The sequence below is a fragment of the Ammodytes marinus genome (genome assembly GCF_949987685.1).
Source record: "Ammodytes marinus genome assembly, chromosome: 17".
Lineage (NCBI taxonomy): Eukaryota > Metazoa > Chordata > Actinopteri > Uranoscopiformes > Ammodytidae > Ammodytes > Ammodytes marinus.
The window spans coordinates 12,522,628-12,548,119 of NC_137221.1; the positions used below are offsets into that span (position 1 = coordinate 12,522,628).

Genomic DNA, 25,492 nt, shown 5'->3' on the forward strand with positions numbered 1-25,492 from the left:
TGTTTTCTGTATATGTTTCCTTAAAGCTGCCTTGTAAAATAACTGTTAAGTTTGTTATTATTGTGTGATAAGTGAAGATTTTCGTTGAAGTGTGGTTGTTAAATTCCCTTTGGCTACACACTCGGATCTGTAAGCAAGCTTGTGAAGTCGCAGACACAAATGCTCATTAAAGAGTCCACATAGCAGTTTATTTACATTTGCATTCAAACTATTTACATACAGTACATGCTCTTTACATTCCATGAAGCAAAATCCCGTGCCCCATATCAAGTGTTTTCATTTAGTTTTTCAGCTTTTTTATTTACACAATACAAGGAAAAATAAAAAGCTAATGGATAAAATGAGACTGAGAAAGTATGAATGCACTGAAAGTTGTGGCACATTGTGCTATATGAAGACATACATTGTTTGTGTTATAGGGCTGGGAGAGGGAAAAGAAATATGTTAAATCCTGTCCACAACCACTTTTTTTCAGCCCTTTCTTAAAAAGAGTTAAGGATAACAAAATTCCATATACTAAGTTGTCATTCCGGAGGCAATAGCTCTCAATCAAGGGCTGTTTGTCTGTACACACATCCACACAGACCTAAGGGGAGCTCTAAGTAGGCAAATTAAGTGGGAATACATGTTTATGTTTACCAAAACTCTGGATATAAACTAAAATATCTCATGGAGTTGCTCATTTTTAAGTCGGAAGGTACTAGACCTTGGTTGCAAATTTTCTTCTTGACTGCCTATATTCAAGCAAATAACCAGATGATGAGCTCCAACCTCTTAATGTTGTCTACGACTATTAGTTCCCAACCTGCAGCATCCCTGCTAATTTCTGTTAAAGAGATTTTGAACAGTTTATAAATGTGAATCCTTGCCTAGCTCCTTGGTTGCAGCTGGTAGGGTTAAGAAAAAGAAAAAAAATCACAAAAGGATATGAACGTAAATTACTGTCACACACAAAGACACACATGGTCGTCTTGGTTACATTCAAATTGAACCTGAGACCTTTGATATGTAATACAGAATACAGTACATGTAATGCTAACCAAAGTAACTGGATATCTACCAAACTAAAGTGACAATAATTAGAATGAATTATTATTGGGTTTAATTAACAAACACTTCAGCATTGAGCTCAGGATGTTTTAGGATATTGTTGTAATTAATCATTTTATCACGTTAAATCATAGTTTAATTATAACGCCTCATTTTAGAGGGTCTTTAGCTGTAGAAATAATGTGTTGCCTTATTTTTTTACTAAGTAGCAGCTGCAATGTTTAAACTTGTAAACAATGACATAGACGTAGCCGGAATAGATAGAAACTCTGGATACGTAAATACTGTACCATTTTAGTCTTTTTTTACCTCTACAAACAATACAGTTAAATTGAATCAGATTATGTCAGTGCCCAGTAAACTAAACACAAATTGTTTAAAACATATTTCAAACTTCTTGGCGTATTTCATCCTAAACTGTGGTAAAAATCTCAGTAAGGCACACTTCCCCCCCTTTGTCCCTCCACCCTATAACAAACCAATAACATGAATCTGTATAGAGTACATTAAATCCTAATGTAAAAGATTTGTAGTGAAAGCAGGTCATGAGTACCTTGCCATTAGCCTTTTTTGTTAAATAAAGCTGCCCATTATGGAAGGTAGTGTGTTTTCAGGAGTTTGCACACATTGCGGTTGTTGCAGAGCTGCGAGTGGGCTGGTCGTCCCAGGAGTTATCGCCTGGTCATTTCCATGTATTACACGTCTTAACTTACTACAGCTGACAGCTTCAAAAGTCCTTTTCTCTCTGTGACTGCTACAGTAAAGCACGTGTCCACACCTGTTTCATTCCACTGTCTTCATAGAGCTCCATAAGCAAACATCAAACCTGGAGGAAATGAGAACAAATATTTTTTATTTATTTTATTTATTACATTTCAAAACCTATTTTGCCCCTCTTCTTAAAGCAATAGTGCGTAACTACTGTTGCCTCCATGATAAATTCTGAGTAATTACAACAACACTGACGGTGCATATACATGATATACGTTGTACGCCTTTGGTGATCGTGCATGGATTTTTGTTCATTCTGCTGTACGTCCAGGTTTTTTTTAAGCAGTAGAATCAACAACTGAAACATTTCTTGGGCGCTTTTTGAGCTCCTGCGCCAGTGTCAGGGGTGTTGCTGAGAAGTACAGAGAGAGTTATGTGGAGCTGATAGGTGTAACCCACTTTGTGTCCACTCGTTTGAGGCAATAGCTTGAATGTAACCGACATTCATGTGTATAAAAACGTTACGTACTATACTGTAGCTTTAAGAATGACTTCTTGAATAGGTTTTCTTCTTCAATAAACAATAGTTTACCTTTGGTGCGTGTGCGGCGCTGTCCATCAGGCTCTTTCTCAACAGGCCCGTCACCTCCTCAAGCTCCTGCTCGGCCTCGTGGACATTCGGGTCCAGCTGAAGGACTTCCTGTAGGTCGCTGCTTGCTGACAGGTAGTCCTAGGGGACACAGGCAAACATACACAGGGATGAACAATATTCTCAATAAACAAATGCACAAATGGGTGTCTGTGTCTGTCTGTCTGTCTGTCTGTGTGTGTGTTCATGACGTAGAGTGACAGGCACCTGTAGGCCCTTATAAGCCAGGGCTCGTCTGTAGAAGGCCTTCTTGTTGCCCGGCTCCAGTTGCAGAGCCGAGTCACAGTCCTGTTTGGCCTCTTCAAAGCGATCCAGTCTCAGGAGGCAAATGGCTCTAAAGAAGAGGAGAGAAGTAATTATAGAGAGAAGCATGTCTGTTTGTGCCATGTGCCGGACACTGCTACGTGAAAGTTATGGCTAGGAGAGATTAGCCTGTTGTTACCAAGTTTTTTTTCAGTTATTTCTTTTAAAAAGCTAGTAATATTAGGGCATATCATCTGGTTTGATGCAATTTTGTTTTAGGGGTTTTAAGGTTCCCAGTCAGTTTAGCATTATGCTAACTCTGGTGCAGTATGCTTCACATGGTAAATCACATAGTCTCGCTCGATCACTTAAGGTTTCCACTCCCTTAAAAAGCCTTGTTTAAAGTCAAGATGTCCACAACAGACAGTATTTTACTCAGGGATGATTCATGTGGAAATTCTCACTCTAGAAAACAACCCCACTGTGTGTATGTGTGTGTGTACAAGTTGCATGCTGTGGCTCTTTGCTTGATGCGTACCTGTTGGTGTAGAGAGAACATTCGTCAGGTTTGAGGGTGAGGCATTCGCTGTACTTGGTCAGAGCCTCCTTAAAGTTAGCCTTCTTGACCAGATCGTTGCCTTCTCGTTTCAGTAGAGTGAAGCGAGCCTCTTTTATTCGGACTGTCGGCAGAAATACGCAATTTAGTGAAAAAAACATCAGCTTAAAGCACGTTAAAGAAGAAGAGCTTTTACAGGGGTGATCGATAAAACCAACAGCCAGTCAGCAGCCGTCTGAATAGACCGTTAAGGGGAATGAGTCAACTGCTGCCTACTGCCGTGCTGAGAAAGCTACTATATACTGTATTTATACGGTGTATATATATATATATAGTCACTATATATAATGACTTTGGGGAAACACACACAGACACACAGGTACCTAAACATATCCACAGACTCATGGGTATCAGAGAAACTGACTCAGCAAGGCTTAACAAATTGTGTGTGCATGGGTTGCTTCTCCCTCTGGCTGAGAAGTCAATACTTCTACACACACTGCTGCTTTGACAGTAGTAGACACCTGTGTTCAGTCAGACGTTTTTTTTTCCCCAACTGAATAGCTGAGCAACTAAATCAATGAGCAAAGCCCCGGGGTCTCTATATCAATCACCTCTGAAGCTTTAATGTAGCTCTAAAGAAAAAGGAACTTCAATACATACATATAGGCTAAAGTAAAATAAAATAATACCAGTAATCTAACAGCTAAACACATTCAGCCAACATAATATGCACTATGGGGAATACACAGTACACATTTATTTTTACTCGCCATGAATCTTTTTTTTTAAAGGGTTCAGAAAAAAAAAGAAAAGAAAAAAGTGAAATACTGAAATGGTGGCACCCCCTGGTGTTAGTAGTGTAATTTTCAGTACAAAAATAACCGTCTGTTATTGTTCTATTAACAGATAATTTGCCTCCACACAACCCATCAGTGTGATATCAAACATGAGCAGACTGAGCTTCTGTTTGGCGATGGGAATACTTGCAAGCATCAGGAGAGTAAGAACATTTTGAAATATCAACATCAGTGCAGCACTCAATGATGTGAGTCTATTTAAAGCGTGATGCTCTTTCACATTAGGAGAGTAGGATACAGCAAACAAGCTCATGTCGTCCTTTGGTGTCATCTTTTAATAAGCCATTCAGGATGTAGTTCAAAGTTTTGAAAGCCACTAAAAGCAGTTTGAATGGGACTAACACTGACACAAACACAATCATTACAGTGTACATTCATCTACTTGATTTAGATTGCCCATTCAATATGTGTATATTTTTAAATGATATCTGATATCTGCTTGAAAATGTAAGCTTTAAATCGGTGATACAGACAGACAGATAGATAGACAGATAGACAGATAGACAGATAGATAGATAGATAGATAGATAGATAGATAGATAGATAGATAGATAGATAGATAGATAGATAGATAGATAGATAGATAGATAGATAGATAGATAGATAGATAGATAGATAGATAGATAGATAGATAGATAGATAGATAGATAGATAGATAGATAGATAGATAGATAGATAGAGTGAAACAAAATGGCAGATTATCGAGGTATTGAGTCTCTTAAAAAACTTTGCAGCGACAAAACTGGGTTTCAACACACTCAAGGTGTTAATCACAGAGAACACGTGGAACCACTTCCCATCTGTTTCCCCAGCAACAGGGGTGTGCTATTCTGAGGTTAGCTCTGTTTAGTCTATGTGCTGTAGTCATGAAGTGTTAATGTAATGTGTGCAGGCCTGTACAGGTTGAGGAGCTTTATCTGTGCAAGATTTAAATCCTGTGTATGGAAACTGTATGGGAGTAGTGCATACCAAACAAGAGAAAATATATATTTGTGTGTGTGTGTGTGTGTGTGTGGGGGGTTTTTTAATTTGCATTCAACATTCTGTGTATTAAACTATGCTTTAATAAACGGTACACATGGTACACATGGATCCTACAGGTCTGTGTGAGCATGAGCAGCCTAGAGGAAACCTGACCTGGATTGTTCCATTACAGCAGCACTACAGTCTGTGGATCGCCTTTCGCTCTGAATTATTGATGGTCCAACCAGACGCGTGCGTGCGCGCACACACACACACACACCTACACCTAAAGGAGTTTCACTGCTAGCTGAATGAATGTCTGCTTACGATTCCACAATTCAAGGGTTTCATTTCAAATAGGTCCACCCACAATTCATCTGGGCAATAATTCAACAGACAATAAACACTTATGTCCAGGTTAGGGAGAAAGAAACATTAAAAGGTGCCAGATTCATTTTCATGTCATATCAAGAGAGAACGTTTTGGGGCGGGAAAACTAGGAGGCTGTATATCCTCAGCACACATCAGCTCACACAACAACACCCTCACTGTGCTAAGAGGAGGTGATGCCACTGACCTTCCTCCTGTGCAGCCCTGGCGGCTCTTGCTTGAGCCACCTCTGCGCTGACGGGCTTGTCTCTGTGCTGCTGCAGGACGGACAGAGGGACGGAGGGGATGGGAGGAATCTTCTCTCTCCACACGGGTCCATCCACCTCAATCAGCATCTTGGTGATCCTGGCAGGAACAAAGAGAAAGAACAAATGTTTTTATTATTAGAACATACCATTACTTAGATTGATGCACCAGGAATCGTGGGCTCCAATGGGACACTCCAAGTGAATAAACTTAAAGTTGGGCTTGCAAAAAAATCTATTGTATTCATAGTTTTAAGTCCACAACAGGTAAGATGATTGCAGTAAAGCAAGCCCGTCACCAGAGCATTTATTTTTCCTCCAAAAGATAAAATCATCATATCTACGAATGCAACTCATCTGATCCAATATTGGTATCTGGTCCGATATGGCTGCAATCGACTCATCGGATATCCGACTGACGCCACTGAGCCACGTACCGATCCAAATTTCATAGGCTTCTATTTTTTATTTACACTTTCAAAACCTTGGAGCTGAAGTTCTGATACTTCTGTATTGAAACTTTTCATTTAAAAATGTTTGTTTATTGTTTGCTCTTTTATATCAGAATGGCTGTGTTTCTTAAGCCTTTATAACCTTACACATAATATTATAACCAACAAAAACAAGAGCCAAGATGTAGGGTAGTGTTTTAACCCACACTGGAGGAAGGAATAATAATCTTTTAATCTTTTCATGTGTTATTCATGCCTGTGCTTATCCTAAAGTGACATGTCAAAACTGCCATGTCACTGTTCTTATACAGGGCAGTGAGGTGTGATGTCACACAGTAGCTGTGTGTGGTCATTTTAAAAGAATGACTATAGATGTGTCTTATATCCATATACTACACACTTATTCTAAGCATGTTTTGAGTCCGTAATGCATTCAGACTGGAAACATGTCAAAGTAAAATGACTTGTGGAATGGTGGTGAATTAGCTCCAGGAACTTAACCCTGAACGTGTTGCCTTAAGCTGGGGGCGGTTAAGCTTTGTCCTCCTGGGCTGTGTTACTTCAGCCCTCCAACTGATACACACGTCATAGGACCAGTGGTTCTCTAACATAACCCATTATCTAGCCAGTAAAACACTTTTCATCTTTCACACTTTTGAATAAACTCCAACCTTGCAACCTCTTTCTTATGTTTGGTTTGTTTGTCAGCTGACCTGTGGACGCCGTCGTGAGCCGCCTGCACGCTGGTGTCTAACTGCAGGACAGTCTTATAATCCACGTAGGCCTGTCTGTAGCGTTCCATTGACTCGTAAGCCATAGCCCGGCGCAGCAGAGGCTTCAAGGAGTAGGGCTGCAGCTCCAAAGCCCTAAGAGGATCAGAAGAGAGACGCAGGAGAAAGAGGATCAAGCTGTCTGCACCTGCACGCTGTCCATTCATAAACGTGTCAGTTTGCTTTCGACAGAGACAGGGATTCTTGCAGCCTCATCAACGCCAAAAACAGCCGAGGTCCAACTCATAAGTTTAAAACATTTATTTTTAAGAGAAGATTTTTTTTTAATTAAAAAAAATGCAATATTTGTGGAAAATACTAAATAACATTTTAATGTCTGCCACCAAAAGTAGCAAAACAAGAAACAACAATGATAGACACACATGCAAGACGAGCTGAAACTCGTGACATACTTGTTGCAGTCCTGTATGCATTCTGTGGTGTTCCCATCCTTCAGGTAGCAGGCTGCTCTGTTGGAGTAGAGAATACACAGATCTTCTGGACTGTCGATGCCTGCAGGGGAACAACCGCAACACACTTGTCTCAAATAAAATAAATTAAAATAACAGACAATGAAAGAACAGCTCTTTGAATTTGGCTGCACTCTGTGGCCTGATATCCTGGAAAGCTCCAGCCATTAAAGAGAAAACAACACGATAACAACAGCTACATTTCAAAGTGCAGACTGTGCAGAGTTGCTGAAGGCCCCATCACTGGTTGAGTTGTTTTCTCCTGGAGTTCATTGGCTCCACTGCAGTTCCATAATCGACAACCAGCAGAGCATCAGTCATTATACGCTGCTTCACTGACCTAAGCGCTGATGTGCTGATGATGACACTCCTCTACATTTGTGACTTACAATATTTTAAAGAAGACACCATTGCACATTGTTTTCAGTGCCTTACTCTGGGTGTCTCTCTGTTGAATCTGCCATGACATGAAGTCCATTCCAATCTCTTTAAGTCTGACTCCAGTGCTGCAGAGTAATAGGGCATCCCTCTTCGCCAGCAGCTAAGAGAGTAAAAGTTGGCTGAGTGCTCTGTGAAGGTGCAGCGTGACATTCAATCTCACCTAAAAGCCCCACACAACCAGCACACGACTCCTGTCCACGGTCAGAGGCCTCGCATTGTGCCAACACTCGGCTGCATCCACAAATCACCAATGACCGCTCCTTAGACTAAAACATCCAAACACTGACTGGTGATTGGTCAGCTCGCTGATCTGCAGAGGACAAAGTCTGGAAACAGACCTGAACTCATCCTGCACTAGAATCATTATTATAATGGATGGGGATTTGGTAAAGAGAAGGAAATTGTGCAGAATGACAAGCTTAAGTGACATGGGAGACAGCGAAATGTGGAGCCAAACGCCACTCTGATTCTACTCGTATGATATTTGATGCACACATGGTAGAAGAGGCTTTCTGTCTTTGTGTTTTATTGTGCATGAGCTTCTTGTTGGCCATCAGAAGTTACTTTTGAAGACTTGTCTTAATCTAAAAGCACAGCAAAGCGGCATGTCCATACTGTAAAGATGATTAATTTAAAAAACAGGTAGCCTACTAATGTATGTGTAAGGTAATGCATATCAACATTATTCAAGTTTGGACTGTATGCCTCCCTACTAGAGTTAAACTGATAAGTGATTTAAAGAAAATTAAGCAACAAATTCCCTGTAAACTTTATATCTTTGAGTAATCAAACATTTTAAAGAGCAAACAATAATAAATAGCCTGATCGAAAAAATAAGCCCTCTCCCCACTGTCACTAAGGTTTTCTGTTTTGTTGCTAGGCTACAGTAGGCCTACATTATTGTCAAGATTAACATCCCAGAATTAGCCTACTTTCACTACAAACCAGACCAATGTCTAGGAATGAAATCTGTTTTTTTAAAGCTTAATTTTTCCACAGAAACGACAGAGGTGTTTCTCCTTGTAGTGAATAGGCCTACACCATATATAGTAAATAATAGGAATACACCAAACTGTTCACATTCACATAGTTCCCCCACCTTCTTCAGCACATCCGTCAATTGCCTGTGTGTACTTCTCAACGGCGTCCCCAAACTGGCCGTTTTTGAAGAGGTGGTTCCCCTCGTTTTTGTGCCGGGCCAGGTGAGGGGGAAGGGCTCCGGCGGGGGCGTCCAGGTAACTTGTGTCCACTGCTGCAGTCGGTCTGCCCTGCTCCTCCTGTCCCCCACCCGAAGGGCTGTTTTGTCTCTGAGTGCCGTTGGTCATCCCCTTCCCTGATGCTCGGCGAGTGCTATCCTTCCTGGTCCCGCTTCCCGATGTCGCCTGATGCGTTCTACCACCACCTCCGCCCGGGGGTTTCTCCTGCGCGTTCCCCATAGCTGTACTCCCTCCGCAGTATGCTCAAAACCATAGGCTCCAACTCTGCCTTTCTGCCAGCCTCTCCCTCTCTGGAAGTGCGTGCTGCGGCTACATCAGTGCCTTAGCTGGGGGATTTCTATTAGGACACGCCCCCTGGATGAGATGTCAGGTGTGACGTCACGGAGGGAGAGGAGGTTGGAGTTGGGGGAGGGGAGGAGTGTGCCACAGCGATGCAGTGCTGCGGATGGACTGTTCTGCTCTGATGGGAAAGCCTCAGATCAGACTACTGTACAAAGAGCGCTGGTGGCTGGACACATAGGGCAATACAGACAGATTGATACATGAATAAACTTAACAAGGCCGAAGGCACATTAATGCAGACTAAGATAAACAACAACGTTTAAATGAGTCAAATAAAAGGAACATTTTGATGATTTAGTGTTTATGCTCTGTATAAAATAAATGACCAAATATTTGCTCTTTACACCATTATTAACATTACGAGTTGCTAATGTCCTATGTTTCAATTCACTATTAACTGAATATACTGTTGTTTTCCACGGAAGACCTTTTGGCATGTTAAAGCTGAGGTGCAAGTGTAATTATTACACAAATGAATGATGGGTAAATTCCTTTTTATACCTGTGCTTTAATATGCAAGAATGTCCCCAAAAAACACATAATTTCTTGGTTATGTATTCTGTAGGTTACAATAAATAAATTGCTATGGGAGTTACCCCTGGTGGTTGCCTAGAAACAGCTCTCAGCCAATAAATAATCCAGCACATGTATATCTATATAATATGGTGAATTGTACAGTTCTCTTTTTGTCAAAAAGAAATAAAGTGTTAATCACTGAGCTATAAAGGCATTGGTAGGTGGATTTTTTTTTTACCTTAGGTCAGAGCCCAGTTACCTATTTCTCTCTGTTTCAAGCTATCATGCAAAGCTAAGCTGATTCCCAAAAAAGCCCAACTAATTTTGTTATTCTAGTACTCTATTTTATTTGGCACCTTGGGTAATTTTAATTATTTTGGGGAGATTTCATTGAACACATTATAATAAAGATTTGTTTCAATAACAAACAAAATTATACATCAACTGAAAGATAAATGGATAAGTGTCCATTGTAATGAGAAAGCTTAAAGGTGGATGAAAGTGTAAAAGAAATGTGTAATTAGCTTCTTTTTTTATGTTAAAAATAAATTTCCCATTCAAAGACGATACTAAAAAGACAAAAGTGAAAACAGACAAGGTGATAGACAAGCATGTGTTTTTTTAATAAATCAGAACTTTCATCCATTACGCTTAGAAAAAAAGATGTCAACTGTTTGAGTCAACATGAAAATCATGAGTCAGAAATATGGAGTCAGGCCTGGAGGTCTATTTATTTACATGGTAACAAACTAGAAAAATAGCAACAACAACAATAATCATCAAAACTGCTGCTCTTCTCATCTTCACCGGGCGTCAAAAACAACCACTGAAATCAAATAGTCAAGGAAACTTACAAGCATGACACTCTGTTCCTACATGCAATTTATAACAAAACCTTTTTCTCAAAAATAACATTTAATTGTACATTAATATATGTATTTGTGCTGTCAGTTAAACGCGTTATTAACGGCGTTAACGCAAACCCATTTTAACGGCGTTAATTTTTTTATCACAAGACTAACGTTCTTTTTGGCTTAAACTTTGTAGTTTTTTCACATGCTGTTGCAACAATTAGTAATGTAAGAAGCACTACAACACACAAACTATACATGTAGCTCGCAGTTAAGTTACTGTTAATTCAAACTTTACATTTCCTACAGCGTAACGTAACATTAAAATCATTTAACTGGCAAAACAGCTAAAAGTCAAGTCAATTTTGACTTTTATTTTTAAGCAAAAACCGGAACATTGTGCTTCCTAGCCCCGCTGCGCTGCCTTCACTGGTAGAGTCTTCCGTGTGTTACTCTGGGACTACGCGGTGAAAGAACAGAAAATAATTCTGTAATTTGCAATAGGACTACTTGTAACACTGTGTGCACACCGTAAGCTTCATTTAAGTTAGTGGCAGCTGCCAGTCATTCATTTTCACTTTCCTTTTCGCTACGAAGGGCAATGAGTGCCTCGGCTGCAGCAGTGCCATAGCAATCACCTGAGCGCACACAGGCGCGTGTGTGTGAGTCCACACAGTCTGAAATAAGCATTAGAGGAACTACTCCCAAAACATTAAGGCAGCAACCAGTTTAATTTAGCCTTACTACTTAATATAATTTTTTTTATATAGCCTATGTTATGTTATAGTTTGGTTTTCAATAAAAAAGAGTTTCAATTATGTTTGTGTATGCTGTTCTAGGGGTGGGGGATCTACATTGTGGGCTATTTGCACTGAATTGGAAATTATGATATTTAAAAAAAAAAGAAATACACTGGATTACAAGGGTGTAGAGAATGTGTGTGATAAGAACATTAAAATGAGAAAAAATAATGGGGCAAAAAGAAATCAAGGGACATTTAGAATAGATGAAAATGTGCGATTAATTGCGAGTCAACTATGAGATTATTGCGATTAATCGCGATTAAATATTTTAATCGTTTGACAGCACTAATATTTATGTGAACTTGTAGTTTTGAGTTCTTTAGGTTTTAACATGCATGATCAAATTGGAAATGCTGGTAAATATTGGAGTGAAATATAATATGATGCTTTCTTTTGATCATGCAACTTATGTATAACGACAATTATTATGATTATAAATAAACTTGAAATGTTAAGCTTCCTGCAGTTGCCCATTACCCAAAAATATTTTTTACCCCAAGAGAAAAGCACATTAAAGGATACATCTCTTTGTTCTCTTCTTGTACATGATCCTGTAACCGCACTCCCTGCATCGGATTGGATCACGGGCCTTAATTTCATTTTCAGTGTGACATTCTGCAAATAAAGACAGAAAAAATATTTAAGAAAATGAAAACAATGAAAACTGAAATAAAGTTTACAAAATAAGTATGTCAGTTTTGATTGTATGCTAATGTTTTGTTTGAACTGGTTGGTTTTTGAAGATTAGTTTAAACGCAAAATAAAATCCAATAGATGCTAATTAAAACAATATATATATATATATATGATGTGTTTTTATTTAGGCATGCTTCTTATATTACCAGGAGCTTGGCACTCAGACATGAGCTCCCCCTGGGCAAATATTTGGGGATTTGTATGCCCTGCCCCTGCGTTAGATGGCCATATTGTATCATACTGTTATGTCTCTTAATATGTCGATGTTCTTCTGAATATATTTTCTTTCTGTATGTTGCATAATTGGAGGGTTCCAGAGACTAAAGAATTTCAATTCCAACATGTCTGCTATGTGTGTGCATTAAAAAGCATTACGTTTTGAAGTGTTCTTTATCATAAAGAAAACTTAAAACGTTATACTTTCAAATAGCAGCTGCCTTTTAAAAAATAGTACTGACAGTTATACTACTGTACTGAATTATAAGTTCCACTGCAAATGTGTGTATATGTATAGTATAACATTTTAACAGTTAACAGAAAGACATAATACAGAAGACGTTACGGTAGTAATAAAATACAAAAACAGGGGTAGTTATGGCAGTATGACTAGCAGTAATAGCAGCAGTAGTAGCAGACGTGAAAAGAGTAGGAGTTGCATTATAACATAAAGTAATGTTAGCTCTGCTAGCATCGTTAGCAGTTAGTAAAGGCTGTAGTAGCTGACTGTACCTCCACATATGTAGATCATAGGCTGCTGTTTGGGCGGTTGTACATCTTTCTGTGGATCCATTGTCATTTCTACAAAAGACAGGGGAATACATGTTGACTCAATCACATCTGCATCGTTTCAGCATGCTAACCATGGACCTATCATAAAGCATGCTAACACAGAAAAAGCATGGCGCTACAGACCGGATCAACGAAATCCGACGCAACCAAAACGAGCATTGAACAACAAAAGTCTTAAGTGCATCTGAAAATTCCGTATGAATATAATTGATTATGAAAAACACAAAAGAAATATGAAAACGGCACAATTGGATTTCTATAAACACGCTAGCTGGCTGTTTACCTCTCTTTACACATCACACACTGCCGCTTGCGCGCATGCGTACTACCGACTCCTTTTTCTTTTTATTGTTTAATGGCAGGCGGCACATATTCTTTTTGGTGCATTACCGCCACCTAGGATGCAGGAGTATGGGTCAGATAAATACGATATCACATCACATTTTTTTCCTTTTTCCTAAACAAATAATGCAAACATACGTGATAGAATACATTGTACGTGAAATGACGTGTTACTAGTTTATTGCAGGTTGTTCATCGTTCAGGACAGCCAGGAGTGGTCATGTGTTTGCCCTCCGGTCAAACAGGGGGCACTTTAGAATAGAGTGCTCATCCAAACCTTCCATAAATTGACAACTCAGCTGATAAACACCAACAAAGAAGAAGAAAGGCCTTCCACTAGTTTTCTGACAACAACGACTCAATCGACAATGTTCACATCTTGACTATTGGCCCCCAAACTGCCGTAAATTAATATTATTTCGTTTACTTTTTATTCTGTGAGGTTATACAATCATGGAGCCGACTGCACCCAAAAGGTTTGTGTTCTTCTCAGTTGGTTAAAACGTCTTTGTAGGTTGTTAACTAGCGAACTAAAAGGCTAACGTAGGCGGTAGCTTGCTTATGCTAACTCACATAGCTTTACCGGATTTCTGTCAAACTTTCTATTTCTGCTAAGATGCATTCACGGTTTTAGCTCAATCACAAGCTTGCTAAGACGGTGAGAATAGTTTATCAATATTTTTTTTTCTGAAGTTGTAATTTTAAAACTCCAAATAACAAATAGCATCTATGTTTTTTTAAATAATGTATTTATAAATCAGCATGGTACGACACGATATGTTTTCAACATATATGACACAATTATTATTATTGTTTTGTGAATTGTGTATTTTGAATGAACTGACATTACATTTTAATATCTAAAATATTGCTGTTAAAGGGAACACATTTAAAATGGCAATCCTATGGTATCGTGTTTTAACTTGGTTCCACTACTTGTTTAAGTTCTGTGATTATACTGAGGTTGTAATTGATTTGTTCCATGTTTACAGCAAGCTGAAAAAGCTTAGTGAAGACAGTTTGACCAAACAACCAGAGGAAGTGTTTGACGTTCTAGAGAAACTCGGTGAAGGGTAAGATATTTTTGACATTGACTCATCTCCATTTCCCTATTTAAAAAAAATATATATCATAAGTCCATTTGACCCAACAGTGTATCTTACAATGCACCTGTTTTGGTTATGTAATTCATTCATTTGTTTAAGTCAGTTATCAAATGCACTCTGGGCATATTGTGAGTTTTGTGTGTGTATGTGTGCTTAGTTCCTATGGCAGCGTGTTCAAAGCCATCCATAAGGAGTCGGGCCAGGTGGTGGCCATCAAGCAGGTTCCTGTAGAGTCGGATCTGCAGGAAATCATCAAGGAGATTTCCATCATGCAGCAGTGTGACAGGTAAGAGGAAAACACAGTTGTATCAACCACGGCACCTTTAGCTGCTGCAGCCTGTGCAGTTTTCTGACGTTTCTGGACCTAAAAGAGTTTTCTCACTTCTGCTATTTTAAATCCAAATTTAAAAAAAATCTTCTCTTTTGATAACTTCTCTTGGTTTGCGTTTCTTCCTAGTCCTTATGTAGTGAAGTACTATGGCAGCTACTTCAAGAACACCGACCTGTGGATCGTCATGGAGTACTGCGGAGCCGGCTCTGTGTCTGACATTATCAGACTGCGCAACAAGACGGTGGGTGCTTACAGAGAATTACATCAAAATCAAACAAACATTTTGGCCAATACATTTATTTTTAATTCCACAGCTTCTCATAACTATCCTTGCTCTTATGCTTTTTCCAAATCCTGTCTGTCTTTTTTTAACAAAAAGCTGAAGGGATGGATCTGCTGAGTAGGTCCAAAGCTTAAGACACTGACATAACAATTTTAATAATTGGCCAAACTCATTTAGCTCTGCAGTGGGAGGAAATGTCTGTTAAGTAACTAGCAAAACTACTGACTAAATAAAAATATATACTGTAAGTCATACTTGTGTTACACAACTGTTCTGAACTTCTCGATGTTTATCTCATCCCCACAACAGCTGACAGAGGATGAGATTGCCACTATCCTGAAATCGACGCTGAAGGGTCTAGAATATCTCCATTTCATGAGGAAGATCCATCGGGACATCAAAGCAGGAAACATCCTCCTCAATACAGAGGGACATGCCAAACTGGCGGACTTTGGAGTTGCAGGACAACTAACGGTAATCATTTAGCAGTTTTTTGACAGTTTGTACCACTAGCAGAACATTATACGACTGTATAATCTTTCACAGATATTGGGAATCCTTATGAAATGACTTAACAAATCCAGTTCATAATGATGATAACCGCATTGTTTTTTTCTCTGAAGGACACCATGGCAAAGAGAAACACAGTGATCGGTACTCCGTTCTGGATGGCCCCAGAGGTGATCCAGGAGATCGGCTACAACTGTGTTGCTGACATTTGGTCCTTGGGCATCACGTCCATAGAGATGGCAGAGGGAAAACCTCCCTACGCTGACATTCATCCCATGAGAGTGAGTGTGAACATGGTTTAAAAAAGGCACTTCTGCCCAACCACTCAGCTCAGAAACCCACATGACATCTTGTAATTTATTTTTTAAATTTTTTTTCTTCTCTTATTTTGAAACCTCTTTGTGTTCCTTCAGGCTATCTTCATGATCCCCACCAACCCTCCTCCAACATTCAGGAAACCTGAGCTTTGGTCCGATGAATTCACTGACTTTGTAAAGAAGTGTCTGGTCAAGAATCCAGAGCAGAGAGCGACAGCCACACAGCTCCTACAGGTCAGAGGAAGGAAAGACACACACACCGACAGACACACACACACACGCACACACACACACACGTACACACACGCACATGCACACACACGCACGCACACACACACACACTCACATGCACACACACACGCACACACATGCACACACACGCGCACACACACTCACATGCACACACACGCACAGATATAATAGAGATCAGAAACTCTGATATAGGAACAACATTCAAGGGGTGAACAATATAGCATGGATAGTTATTGACGCACCAAATGTGGAAGCGAAACACACTTTCTTTTTTGCTGTATAACATTAAAATTTGCGGGGCACTATAAAATTAAAGCAAAGAGTCGTTTTATATTGTGAATTATGCAGCACCCATTCATCAGTCAGGCCAAGCCGGTCACAATTCTGAGGGACCTGATCACTGAGGCCATGGAGATGAAAGCCAAGAGGCAGCAGGAGCAACAGAGAGAGCTTGAGGAAGAGGACGACAACTCTGTACGTATACCGAGATGTTGACAATGAAGTTTGTGTTAAAGCAGCCATTACATGTGACCTTTCCAGGCAGCTTTATGTTGAAGCTAAATGACCAAATGTCCTGTGTTGTCCAGGAGGAGGAGACAGAGGTGGACTCTCACACTATGGTGAAGTCGGGCTCAGAGGGAGCAGGGACCATGCGGGCCACCAGCACCATGAGTGACGGGGCACAGACCATGATCGAACACGGCAGCACCATGCTGGAGTCCGACCTGGGCACCATGGTGATCAACAGTGACGATGATGATGATGAGGAGGAAGACCAGGGATCAATGAGGAGTGAGAACACACACACATGCTAATGCAGTTACAGGGAGAAAACTGCAAAAAAGACACTAATTAACAAAAAATAAATTAATTCAAAGCAATTTTGGGAATTTTAAATTCTCCTTTGCTTCTTGTGTTGCTTCTCAACATTTATTAAATGTATGTAATTTAATTTCCTGCTCCACAGGGCACGCCACCCCACAGCAGCCGATCCGTCCGTCCTTCATGGACTATTTTGACAAGCAGGACTCCAATAAGGCAGCACAGCAGCAAGAGAACTACAACCACAACCAGCCCCAAGAGCAGCCGGGCTACCACATCCAGTCCAAGAACGTCTTCCCCGACAACTGGAAGGTGCCTCAGGACGGAGATTTTGACTTTGTGAGTAACAACTAGTCACCTACCACGAGCATGTGATGGCATTGCTGTGATTAATCAGAGCTTGGCCTTAAGGCGGGCTTCAGCTGTATTTAAAAAAAAAAAAAAAAAAAGGAAACAGTTCTTATGATGTTTATCACTAAAACTAAATGTGACTCATCCCTTCTGCACTGTGTTTTGTCTCTGTGCTTCTCTTCCTGTGCTTCCGGTCAGCTGAAGAATTTGGACTTTGAGGAGCTGCAGATGCGTCTGACTGCCTTGGATCCTATGATGGAGCGGGAGATAGAGGAGCTCAGGCAGCGCTACACCGCTAAAAGGCAGCCCATTCTGGATGCCATGGACGCCAAGAAGAGACGACAGCAGAACTTCTGAGTCCTCTTCCCTGTGGCCTGCTCCCTCCTGTGGTCTTGGCTTTTCACAAAAACTGCCATCACCACAAAACTATTGTCCAATTGACTCAGAGGAACTAAGATGACCTTATTGTCTTTGTCGGAAACCCACTGCTGTTCTCACTGATTTTAAATGAAGTTAGGGGTTTCTTTCACTGGTTGGCATCCATTTTTTGGCTCGTGGAATCTACACTCATTGGCCCTGTTTCCGCATTTTCTCTATGCGCCGTTCCTCCATTTAAAACCTCAAGTTTTCAGTTCCAGTAAAGATGTTTACCAGTGAATGAAGCTTAGTACTGCGACCAAAGAGAGAGCAAAATGGATTTCCCAAAATGAAATTACAATTGATATCACGCTGAAAGCCCTTGGAGGAATCACCATGGACACAGAAGGAAGCCTATCCTCTGGCAGTAGCACCAGTATAATCAGCAGGTCAATGACAAGTGGTCTTTTCCCCCCCTCAGACTGTTCACTTTCAGAGTAAATATAATATAGAGCCTAGTTTGGAAATACCTGCAACAAAAAGCTGTGGAGGCTTGTCCATGACCAAAGACAATCAAGATGATGTGGATTAAAGTTGAGAATGCCTTAAAATATTTGATACCTGGTTTTCAAAGCAAGCAATGTAAGAAACCAACTGTGACTGCAAGGATGGACATAAATGACAAATCATGTTTTGAATCGATGGTTGATCAGAAAAATCTAAATTTCTCAAAGTCATAATCGTTAATTTAATTTAATTTAGTTTTTAAGTATGATGTTTTGGTCCTCTTTAAACATTCAGCGCCCAGCCTTTATTGACAGGCTCCATGCAACATAGTGCCTCATAACACACCTGTCCCAGTTCTATTGCTCTCTGAGCACACACACTAACCTAACGCTATTCGATGAATAGAAAATAAGAGCTCTTACCCAACAACAGGATCCACCATAATGTAAATCAAAACCAGAGCTGACATAGAATTCATTCCAAAGTTTAAAAACTATTTCCATACTAGCAGAAGCATTCCTTAATACTGTATGACGTTCATTTTTGTTTCTGTGGAGTCTTTAGAAACTCTGTAGATTTACCTCAAGGTTCTGATTAATACTTTATTTCTATAATTATTCCACACTATCATTGATAAACTTCAGATCACAATGTGACTTTCTAAAACACTGAAACCAGATGTGGAGTCATCTTATATGTGAAGTGGTGAAGAAGATGATAACAGTTCAGCACTCGCTGAAGAAAACAAGTAGCACTATAGGGCATATTAACGGCTGTAGTCCTAGATAAAAACACATCATGTTGAGAAGAAACACATCAAGTGACTGACTGATACTGTAAACTTAAAAAAAGACAGAGCCACAGCATTAGCCACTAATGTCTGAATCCCAGACTGATTGTTAAAATTGCATTAAGATTTTTTTTTTTACATTATCTATTAGATTCCTTAATTATGAATATGTATTGACATATTTTGACAAGTTATTAATGAAGGAATGAAGATAAAGTGTCAGCTCGTACTATTTGCTTTGGGACACAAGCTCGGTTTTTAACAGCTTGTAGCTGCATCTAGACAAAACTATTCAGTGCAGTGATTGATTATCTGATACCTTAAACAATTATGTTTTAAGTTCTTTATCAAAAATGGTTGTTTATGTTATGCGTGTATTCATAAAATATAAATAATGTCTTATCGGAGTTATAACTCTCAAACATTGATACCAGCCTCAACAATCCAATGTGAGTTGTTTATTTCACAAATTTGAATGTTTGATAGAAAAGGTGCATTTGTTCTCTCCGTGAAGGAAACTCGTGATTTAACACTTGTACTAATAATGACTCATTGAATTAAGTATGTCTTTAAATACATGCGCAATATTGTCTACAGGTTGCTGTTACGTATGAATATAAATATGCAGTCCTGATGGTGTCATTAAGCCCATACTGTATAATCGAGCATTTTAAATTACCCATTACTCCACCTCATGGCTCATCTGATGGACAAGTGGCCAAACTGAGCTGACATTTCAATGTCTGAATTGAGTCAGTACTATGTCACCTTTTCAACAAGCTTGTCTGTTTGTTTGTTTTTGTTGTTTTTTCATCTTTTTCCCCCTGCTGTTCTGTCATTGAAATCTATTCACATTCTTGCCATGAATTGTTTTCACAAATGAAGTCTTCAGTGCATTGGCAACTTGCTTACAAGCATTCATACTTTATTTATTGAAACGTGTTTAAAAACTTTATTTTTTTCTTTATGTTCCTCTAGGTCAGATGTACGTGGCCTAATTTCTGCGTGTGTTAAGACTATGCATGTTCATAATTATGTCTGCTATTTAGTGGAATGCTGTTGTATTAACTGCACAAGGAAGAGTACTGTTAATATGGAAGTAGTTTAACAAAACCTGTTTGCTCCATATAATTAAAAAAAAAGCAGCCCAGTTTGAATTATGACATTGCAGAAAATCTGCCATAATATGTATAGTTATCGCAAATCACCCTTATTGGATATATAGCTATCTGATTTTTTTTGTTGTTGCATTTATTCCAGTGATTTCTGCTATATAACGACTTGAGGGTGTAGAGTGGAATGTAAGCATTTGTGTTTGAACCACTTAATTTATTATCTTTTGTTTGTAATACTTTATAACGTTTTGAAAAGGTGCAACAAATAATAAAAGTTACTTATAGTTAACCATTATTGCTGTGAAGTGCTTTTAACTTATCTCTGAGTTTATATAAGGAGACTTGAACCACTGGAGTTTGACTCAAGTTTTTTTTTCAAACTTTATTTACAATTTAGTTTTTACATTTTCTCAACTGGAATACTTTTTGTTGGATTATATAGGAAAAATAAACAGTACAGATTAAACAGCAAAGCCATATTAAGCATAACACGAAATATTGGACTCCATGAATGACCGCGAGACAAAAACACCTGTCGTAGGCTAGGTCGTAGGCCTACCATAACTCTTCTAACATGCGCGCAGCTATTTTTCGTTGCGTGCCATTTCCTCGGCGGCTCCCCCAAAGAAAGAAATGCACCGTGCGCTTGTTGACAGACATTAAGGTAAACTTTACGGCTGCAACTGTTCCCTTTTCCTCAAGTTGTTACTCAACCGCTTCTCTCAGCCTCAGCCACTGTGCAGTTTCTTCAGGAAGATTTTAACGGGGCGAAAAAAATCAGGAAACATGTCTGCGCTCAACAGAAGGATCATCAACACCACATCAGCCCCGGGTGCCATCGGTCCATACAGGTGAGAAAACCTTAAATAAAAAATAAAACATTTTGTGTTTTCTATTTATAGCGACACGTGGGGTGCAGAAGCTGGTTCATTTCATGTTTAAATAGGCCTATATGGGAAACACAAGGACAGTCCAGTGTTTGATCAGGGGCGGGACTTCGCGCACAATGAACTCACCTGCTCGTTTGACTTGTCTTGCCCCCATAAAAAAGTGCCAAAGTTTAACTATTAGCAGAGCACGAGAAGGAACTGCAGAGTAGAAAGCTCGACAGACACAGGATTATTGAAATGGCAACAATTCGTCGACAAATTCCCTACACACCAAAGGCCCCTATCAGACAGGGAATATACAGGTAAGGATTTAAAAGTCATTTAAATTTGGCTACTAAATCTGGACCTCAGTTCTTTGGAAATTAAAAATCAATGCACCGTTGTGTATAGGCTACCTTATTTGGCCTACTTAATTATAATGCACAGGAACGGGAATAAATCATGATATAACCTAAAAAAATATATTTGCCTTGGCCCTTGTGTGTTGTATTGATGTTTAATTCAATCATGTGCAGCAATACACTCTAGGAGTAAATTGGGGGGATGTTTCTGCTCTGACCAATTGGCTGTCAGTGGGTGGAGACTGCTTTGAATGGCCTCTTTATGTTATTTGATTCAAGGTCCTTTAGCCATTGTTGAAGTTAAAGTTGTTGTTCTGTCTGGTTTCAAAGTAGCACACAGTTCAAGTTGTTCATTGCCATAATGTAAAACCTCAGGCTTTCTCCAACAAAGATATATTCAAAAAGTGCAGCAGCTTAAATATAGGAATGAAATGTAAAATGAAGTATAGGCTAGTAGGGTTAAAGAGGCACACAGTAATTGTAAATTTAGACTGTACTGGTGGTGGGATTTTCTTTTTTCTTTTTTAGATCTTTAAATTTAGGTATCAGGGTTAGACTAGTAGCTATAAGACTGGTATATACACTGCCATTGAGATATCTTGAGTGCAGATGCAGAATATTTATGTTGCGTTTGTTTGTATGCTCACCACTACAAAGTTCTGTTCAAAAGCTGTATAGAGATGAGATATCACTGCATTAACAGCTGCATGCTGAACAAGTACATTCCAAAGTGAGGGGAAATAATCAAGATAATTTGTTTTAATAAAAGATTAGCAAGTTATATGTTTGAGATTTGTGTTTTTTTGTGATACAGATTTTTTTCTCTCCTGTGAAAACTCAATTTTCATGTCTAATTCATATACATTTGTCTGCATTTGTGTGTCCTCAGCCAGTCGGTGGTTGTGGACAGAACCATGTATATCTCAGGTCAGCTGGGTCTGGATGTGGCCTCTGGTCAGCTGGTGGAGGGTGGCGTGCAGGGCCAGGCCAAACAGGTGATGGTTGACCATGTTTGAACACAGGGAGTACACTCAAATCTGACGGGCTGACAACATTTATTTCTTCATTTAAGTGTGTACAGAGCCGCTGGTCCTCATCGTTACTCCATTTCAGTTGCCAGAATTTAAGGCGTCTTTTTGCATTACCTCTGGAGCAGAAGTCACAGAGTGTAGAGCAGCACATCTCTCCGTCATCACTTTCAGTAAAGATGGATTCCTGTTGCTTCAACTTTAGATTTCAAGTGTCAAGAACCATGCCAGTCCAAAATGCTAATTCCTGTATTACAGTGTAGGCCTACTGTTTCTAATATAATTTATTTTCTATTCAATTTTCAAAGATGACAAAATATCCAAGCCAGTGTCAGTAGATAAAACATACAAAATATAATTATGAAAACATCAAATTAAACAGACTTAACAACAAACAATACACTGAATGTGTTAGTGTGTAAACATAGAAAGGGGAGGTGAAGTATTGATTGATTGTCTCTCGTCCCTCAGGCTCTCGTAAATATGGGGGAGATCCTTAAAGCCGCTGGCTGCGACTTTACCAATGGTGAGATCTCATTACTCAGTATCAGTCTGTTCAGTGAAACATAGTGCTGCTCGTATGTGTTTCTATGATTTTGAATGTTGAAACACAGCCAACTCTCCGACAAAGCGAACTCTCTTGATTTCAGTGGTGAAGACGACTGTGCTGCTAGCTGACATTAATGACTTCAACAGCGTCAACGAGGTCTACAAAACATGTGAGTGTCTTAAATCCCATGCTGGAACGCAGAAATGATCAAATGCACCTTTTTCTCTCTGTAAAAGCAGCCACAGGGGGGCGTCATTTAGCCAAACAGACCCAGTCACCTATGGAAACATTAATTTTTTATATGAAATTCATTTGAAACTCTTTAGGTATTACATTAAAAAAAATCAATTACAATTACTGAAAAGACTGATTATTATATTACTTTTCAGGAAGCTTTCTAACTTCAAACAGTGCCCCAGGGATCCAATTTTCCTTTGGTAGAAAGTTTGTTTATTCAGTTATGAGAATATACCTTTAGAAAATGTTCATTTTTCTGACGCACCCAAAGTTACATACCGCACCTTTAATGTAAAAGCAGAATCTTACTGTTGTAGTTGGTTGAGGTGGAGTTCTTTTTAATTATTCACTACCAGACTCCAATGAACAAATTATTGTCCATTATGGATCAATCTTGTTATTTTTTTCCTCCATCAATCAACCAAATTGATTGTTTGGTTGGTAAAAAAACAAACAACACAGTGGCTGAGTGAGTTAATGTACTAAGCTACTGCTCATGTTTCGCTGACGTCTCTTGAAGAATGGCTGCTGGCAGGTGTAGCAGCCCGCTGACAGACGGGCTCACTTGGCCCGTCCTTTGCTGTGTGAGTGCAGCCTCCTCTCTCTCTCTAGCAGGCCGCTCACTCGGGCATTTCCTCCTGGATCAAAACAGAATGTAATGGAAGCTGCGGCGCCCCGTTAGCTGGAAACGGACACCTCCGTGCAGGCACACAGATGTAACACGACCGCTACCCAGCATGCTCTGCTGCGCCCGGGCTCCCTCCTCTCCCCCCCCTAACTTTACACAACCCCTAAAACCACAGGCAGGGAACTTTCCCTGACCCTGATGAGAAGATGGAGAGGACATGTGTCCATTGTGATCTAAAGTGCAGTGCATTTAGACTTCTCCCGCTGCTGCTCGCACTCTCACTTTAAATCTGATTTCAGGCAGCAGCACAAGTGTCTGATACGATGTCATCATGACTGGTATTTGCATTTGAAGATTTAAAAAAAGTTTTTCTCTAGTTTCTGAAGCATCATCTCTATGCGTCACGTAAAACCTTATAACTACAGAATGTCATAATTATCTAGTAATACGGAATTTGTCAACCACTATAAATAATATTTGTGAACTGGTTTATAAACTGATAAAATTTTTACAATTTGTCGACAAATACTACCTGAAAGTGATACTTTTTTTTTAAAGATATTTTTTTGGCATTTTTATGCTTTATTGATAGTGTAGACTAGAGACAGAGTTGAAATGGGGCAGAGAGGGGAGTGACATGCAGAGAACGACCGCGGGCTGGAATCGAACCCGGGTACGCTGCTGGCCGAGGCCCATGGGGGGGACGCCCTACCAACTGAGCTAAGGGCGCCCCCCTGAAAGTGATACTTTATAAAATCCTGGCAACCAAATAACTGTGCTTCATGGCTTATTACTTACAATATGCTTTAAAAAAAAATTTCAATATAACAAATGTTTTCCCCTCCAGTTTTCACCAGTAACTTCCCCGCCAGAGCTGCCTACCAGGTCGCTGCTCTCCCCAGAGTGAGTACAAAGAAAACCCGTACACCCTTACAGAGCTGCAGTGCCTTGTAACCCATGTGCACAGTGTAAATTGCTAGCAAGGACCATTTTCATTGTGCTGAAACATTGGCATCCAGTTACTTCATGTACCTCTCTGGTAGTTAATTTTTAGCCTTGCTGCATATAGGGAAATACTGTATCTAAACAACTATTGGATATATTTCCATTAAATGTTTAAGCTAAAACACCCACCTGGGTCTGACTGCAGCCTCACATGTGGGACGATATGGATTTGTAGTATATGTTTTACCCACATTGTCTCCTTTCTAATGTCCTCATGTCTCCGTCTCCTCCTTTGTCATTTCAGGGTGGACTGGTGGAGATCGAGGCAGTTGCCGTTCTCGGTCCTCTGTCAGACTCCTGACTAGCCGGCAGCATTGCTAACAAGTTGTAGTCGAACCATGCAGTCATCTTTAACAGTTGTGCCACCTCGCACGATAGACCCAACTAGGATCATGATAACATTCTTTTTAAATATATGATTTTTTTTAACATTTAAATTAAGTTTATCCTCTGGCCACTGACAGCACTTGTAAACTATCCGTTCATTTTGTTCAGTTTAATGCCTCATTAGATTAAATTGGATTTAGGTTTGTGGCCAATCATTATTTCCACACTTGACATCTTGGTGTCATCACATTTAACATTCTCTGGTCCCAGTGAGCAGGGTCAAATCAGCTTCTATCTTGGTGCTATTTTCCAGTTTGGTGTCTTCTGTTTTGTTCCAGAGAAGAACTACAACACCTTTTTAAAAAGTGCAGCTCATACTAATAATAAAA

The 25,492-nt window shown here is 39.6% G+C and overlaps 4 protein-coding genes across 6 annotated transcripts; 2 read left to right on the plus strand and 2 right to left on the minus strand.

Annotated features, from left to right (window-relative positions):
• Positions 1 to 233: 233 nt before the first annotated feature.
• On the minus strand, positions 234 to 9,268 carry spag1a (sperm associated antigen 1a). Its single transcript, XM_080044879.1, has 8 exons — positions 8,900 to 9,268; positions 7,303 to 7,402; positions 6,833 to 6,985; positions 5,610 to 5,767; positions 3,192 to 3,333; positions 2,618 to 2,744; positions 2,354 to 2,491; positions 234 to 1,876 (listed from the first exon to the last, which is right to left on the minus strand). The coding sequence occupies exons 1-8, from the start codon at positions 9,234 to 9,236 to the stop codon at positions 1,871 to 1,873; spliced, it is 1,161 nt and encodes a 386-aa protein (XP_079901005.1). The 5' UTR covers positions 9,237 to 9,268; the 3' UTR covers positions 234 to 1,870.
• A 1,319-nt stretch (positions 9,269 to 10,587) lies between these two features.
• Positions 10,588 to 13,357, minus strand: polr2k (RNA polymerase II, I and III subunit K). The gene is made up of 4 exons (XM_080045800.1): positions 13,298 to 13,357; positions 12,955 to 13,023; positions 12,052 to 12,144; positions 10,588 to 10,701 (listed from the first exon to the last, which is right to left on the minus strand). The coding sequence occupies exons 2-4, from the start codon at positions 13,019 to 13,021 to the stop codon at positions 10,679 to 10,681; spliced, it is 183 nt and encodes a 60-aa protein (XP_079901926.1). The 5' UTR covers positions 13,022 to 13,023; positions 13,298 to 13,357; the 3' UTR covers positions 10,588 to 10,678.
• A 335-nt stretch (positions 13,358 to 13,692) lies between these two features.
• stk3 (serine/threonine kinase 3) lies at positions 13,693 to 20,358 on the plus strand. Of its 2 annotated transcripts, none has more exons than XM_080045222.1 (11): positions 13,693 to 13,832; positions 14,349 to 14,429; positions 14,620 to 14,748; positions 14,920 to 15,034; positions 15,386 to 15,550; positions 15,700 to 15,867; positions 16,000 to 16,137; positions 16,504 to 16,629; positions 16,743 to 16,947; positions 17,123 to 17,316; positions 17,527 to 20,358. In XM_080045222.1, the coding sequence occupies exons 1-11, from the start codon at positions 13,810 to 13,812 to the stop codon at positions 17,683 to 17,685; spliced, it is 1,503 nt and encodes a 500-aa protein (XP_079901348.1). In that variant the 5' UTR covers positions 13,693 to 13,809; the 3' UTR covers positions 17,686 to 20,358. The 2 variants fall into 2 exon arrangements, with proteins under 2 accessions (XP_079901348.1, XP_079901349.1); XM_080045223.1 differs by having other exon boundaries at positions 17,533 to 20,358.
• Positions 20,359 to 20,824: 466 nt separating this feature from the next.
• LOC307263634 (2-iminobutanoate/2-iminopropanoate deaminase-like) lies at positions 20,825 to 25,467 on the plus strand. Of its 2 annotated transcripts, none has more exons than XM_080044827.1 (6): positions 20,825 to 20,948; positions 22,218 to 22,323; positions 22,828 to 22,882; positions 23,007 to 23,075; positions 24,619 to 24,674; positions 25,021 to 25,467. In XM_080044827.1, the coding sequence occupies exons 1-6, from the start codon at positions 20,884 to 20,886 to the stop codon at positions 25,075 to 25,077; spliced, it is 408 nt and encodes a 135-aa protein (XP_079900953.1). In that variant the 5' UTR covers positions 20,825 to 20,883; the 3' UTR covers positions 25,078 to 25,467. The 2 variants fall into 2 exon arrangements, with proteins under 2 accessions (XP_079900953.1, XP_079900954.1); XM_080044828.1 differs by lacking the exon at positions 20,825 to 20,948 and adding an exon at positions 21,220 to 21,289.
• Positions 25,468 to 25,492: the final 25 nt, after the last annotated feature.

Bases quoted from the DNA above. Each gene is read 5' to 3' on its own strand.
- spag1a (XM_080044879.1), bottom strand. From the start codon at position 9,236: ATGGGGAACGCGCAGGAGAAACCCCCGGGCGGAGGTGGTGGTAGAACG. The intron at 6,986-7,302 runs GTATGTCACGAG...TGATCCTCTTAG, and splicing joins TGCATACAGGACTGCAACAA to GGCTTTGGAGCTGCAGCCCT. The intron at 3,334-5,609 runs GTCAGTGGCATC...TTCTGCCGACAG, and splicing joins CAGGGCTGCACAGGAGGAAG to TCCGAATAAAAGAGGCTCGC.
- polr2k (XM_080045800.1), bottom strand. From the start codon at position 13,021: ATGACAATGGATCCACAGAAAGATGTACAACCGCCCAAACAGCAGCCT. The intron at 12,145-12,954 runs GTACAGTCAGCT...CTTTATTTGCAG, and splicing joins TATGATCTACATATGTGGAG to AATGTCACACTGAAAATGAA. The intron at 10,702-12,051 runs GTATCCTTTAAT...ATTTGATTTCAG, and splicing joins CAAGAAGAGAACAAAGAGAT to TGGTTGTTTTTGACGCCCGG.
- stk3 (XM_080045222.1), top strand. From the start codon at position 13,810: ATGGAGCCGACTGCACCCAAAAG. The intron at 15,035-15,385 runs GTGGGTGCTTAC...TCCCCACAACAG, and splicing joins TCAGACTGCGCAACAAGACG to CTGACAGAGGATGAGATTGC. The intron at 16,948-17,122 runs GTGAGAACACAC...CCTGCTCCACAG, and splicing joins AGACCAGGGATCAATGAGGA to GGCACGCCACCCCACAGCAG.
- LOC307263634 (XM_080044827.1), top strand. From the start codon at position 20,884: ATGTCTGCGCTCAACAGAAGGATCATCAACACCACATCAGCCCCGGGT. The intron at 22,324-22,827 runs GTGATGGTTGAC...CTCGTCCCTCAG, and splicing joins TGCAGGGCCAGGCCAAACAG to GCTCTCGTAAATATGGGGGA. The intron at 24,675-25,020 runs GTGAGTACAAAG...TTGTCATTTCAG, and splicing joins AGGTCGCTGCTCTCCCCAGA to GGTGGACTGGTGGAGATCGA.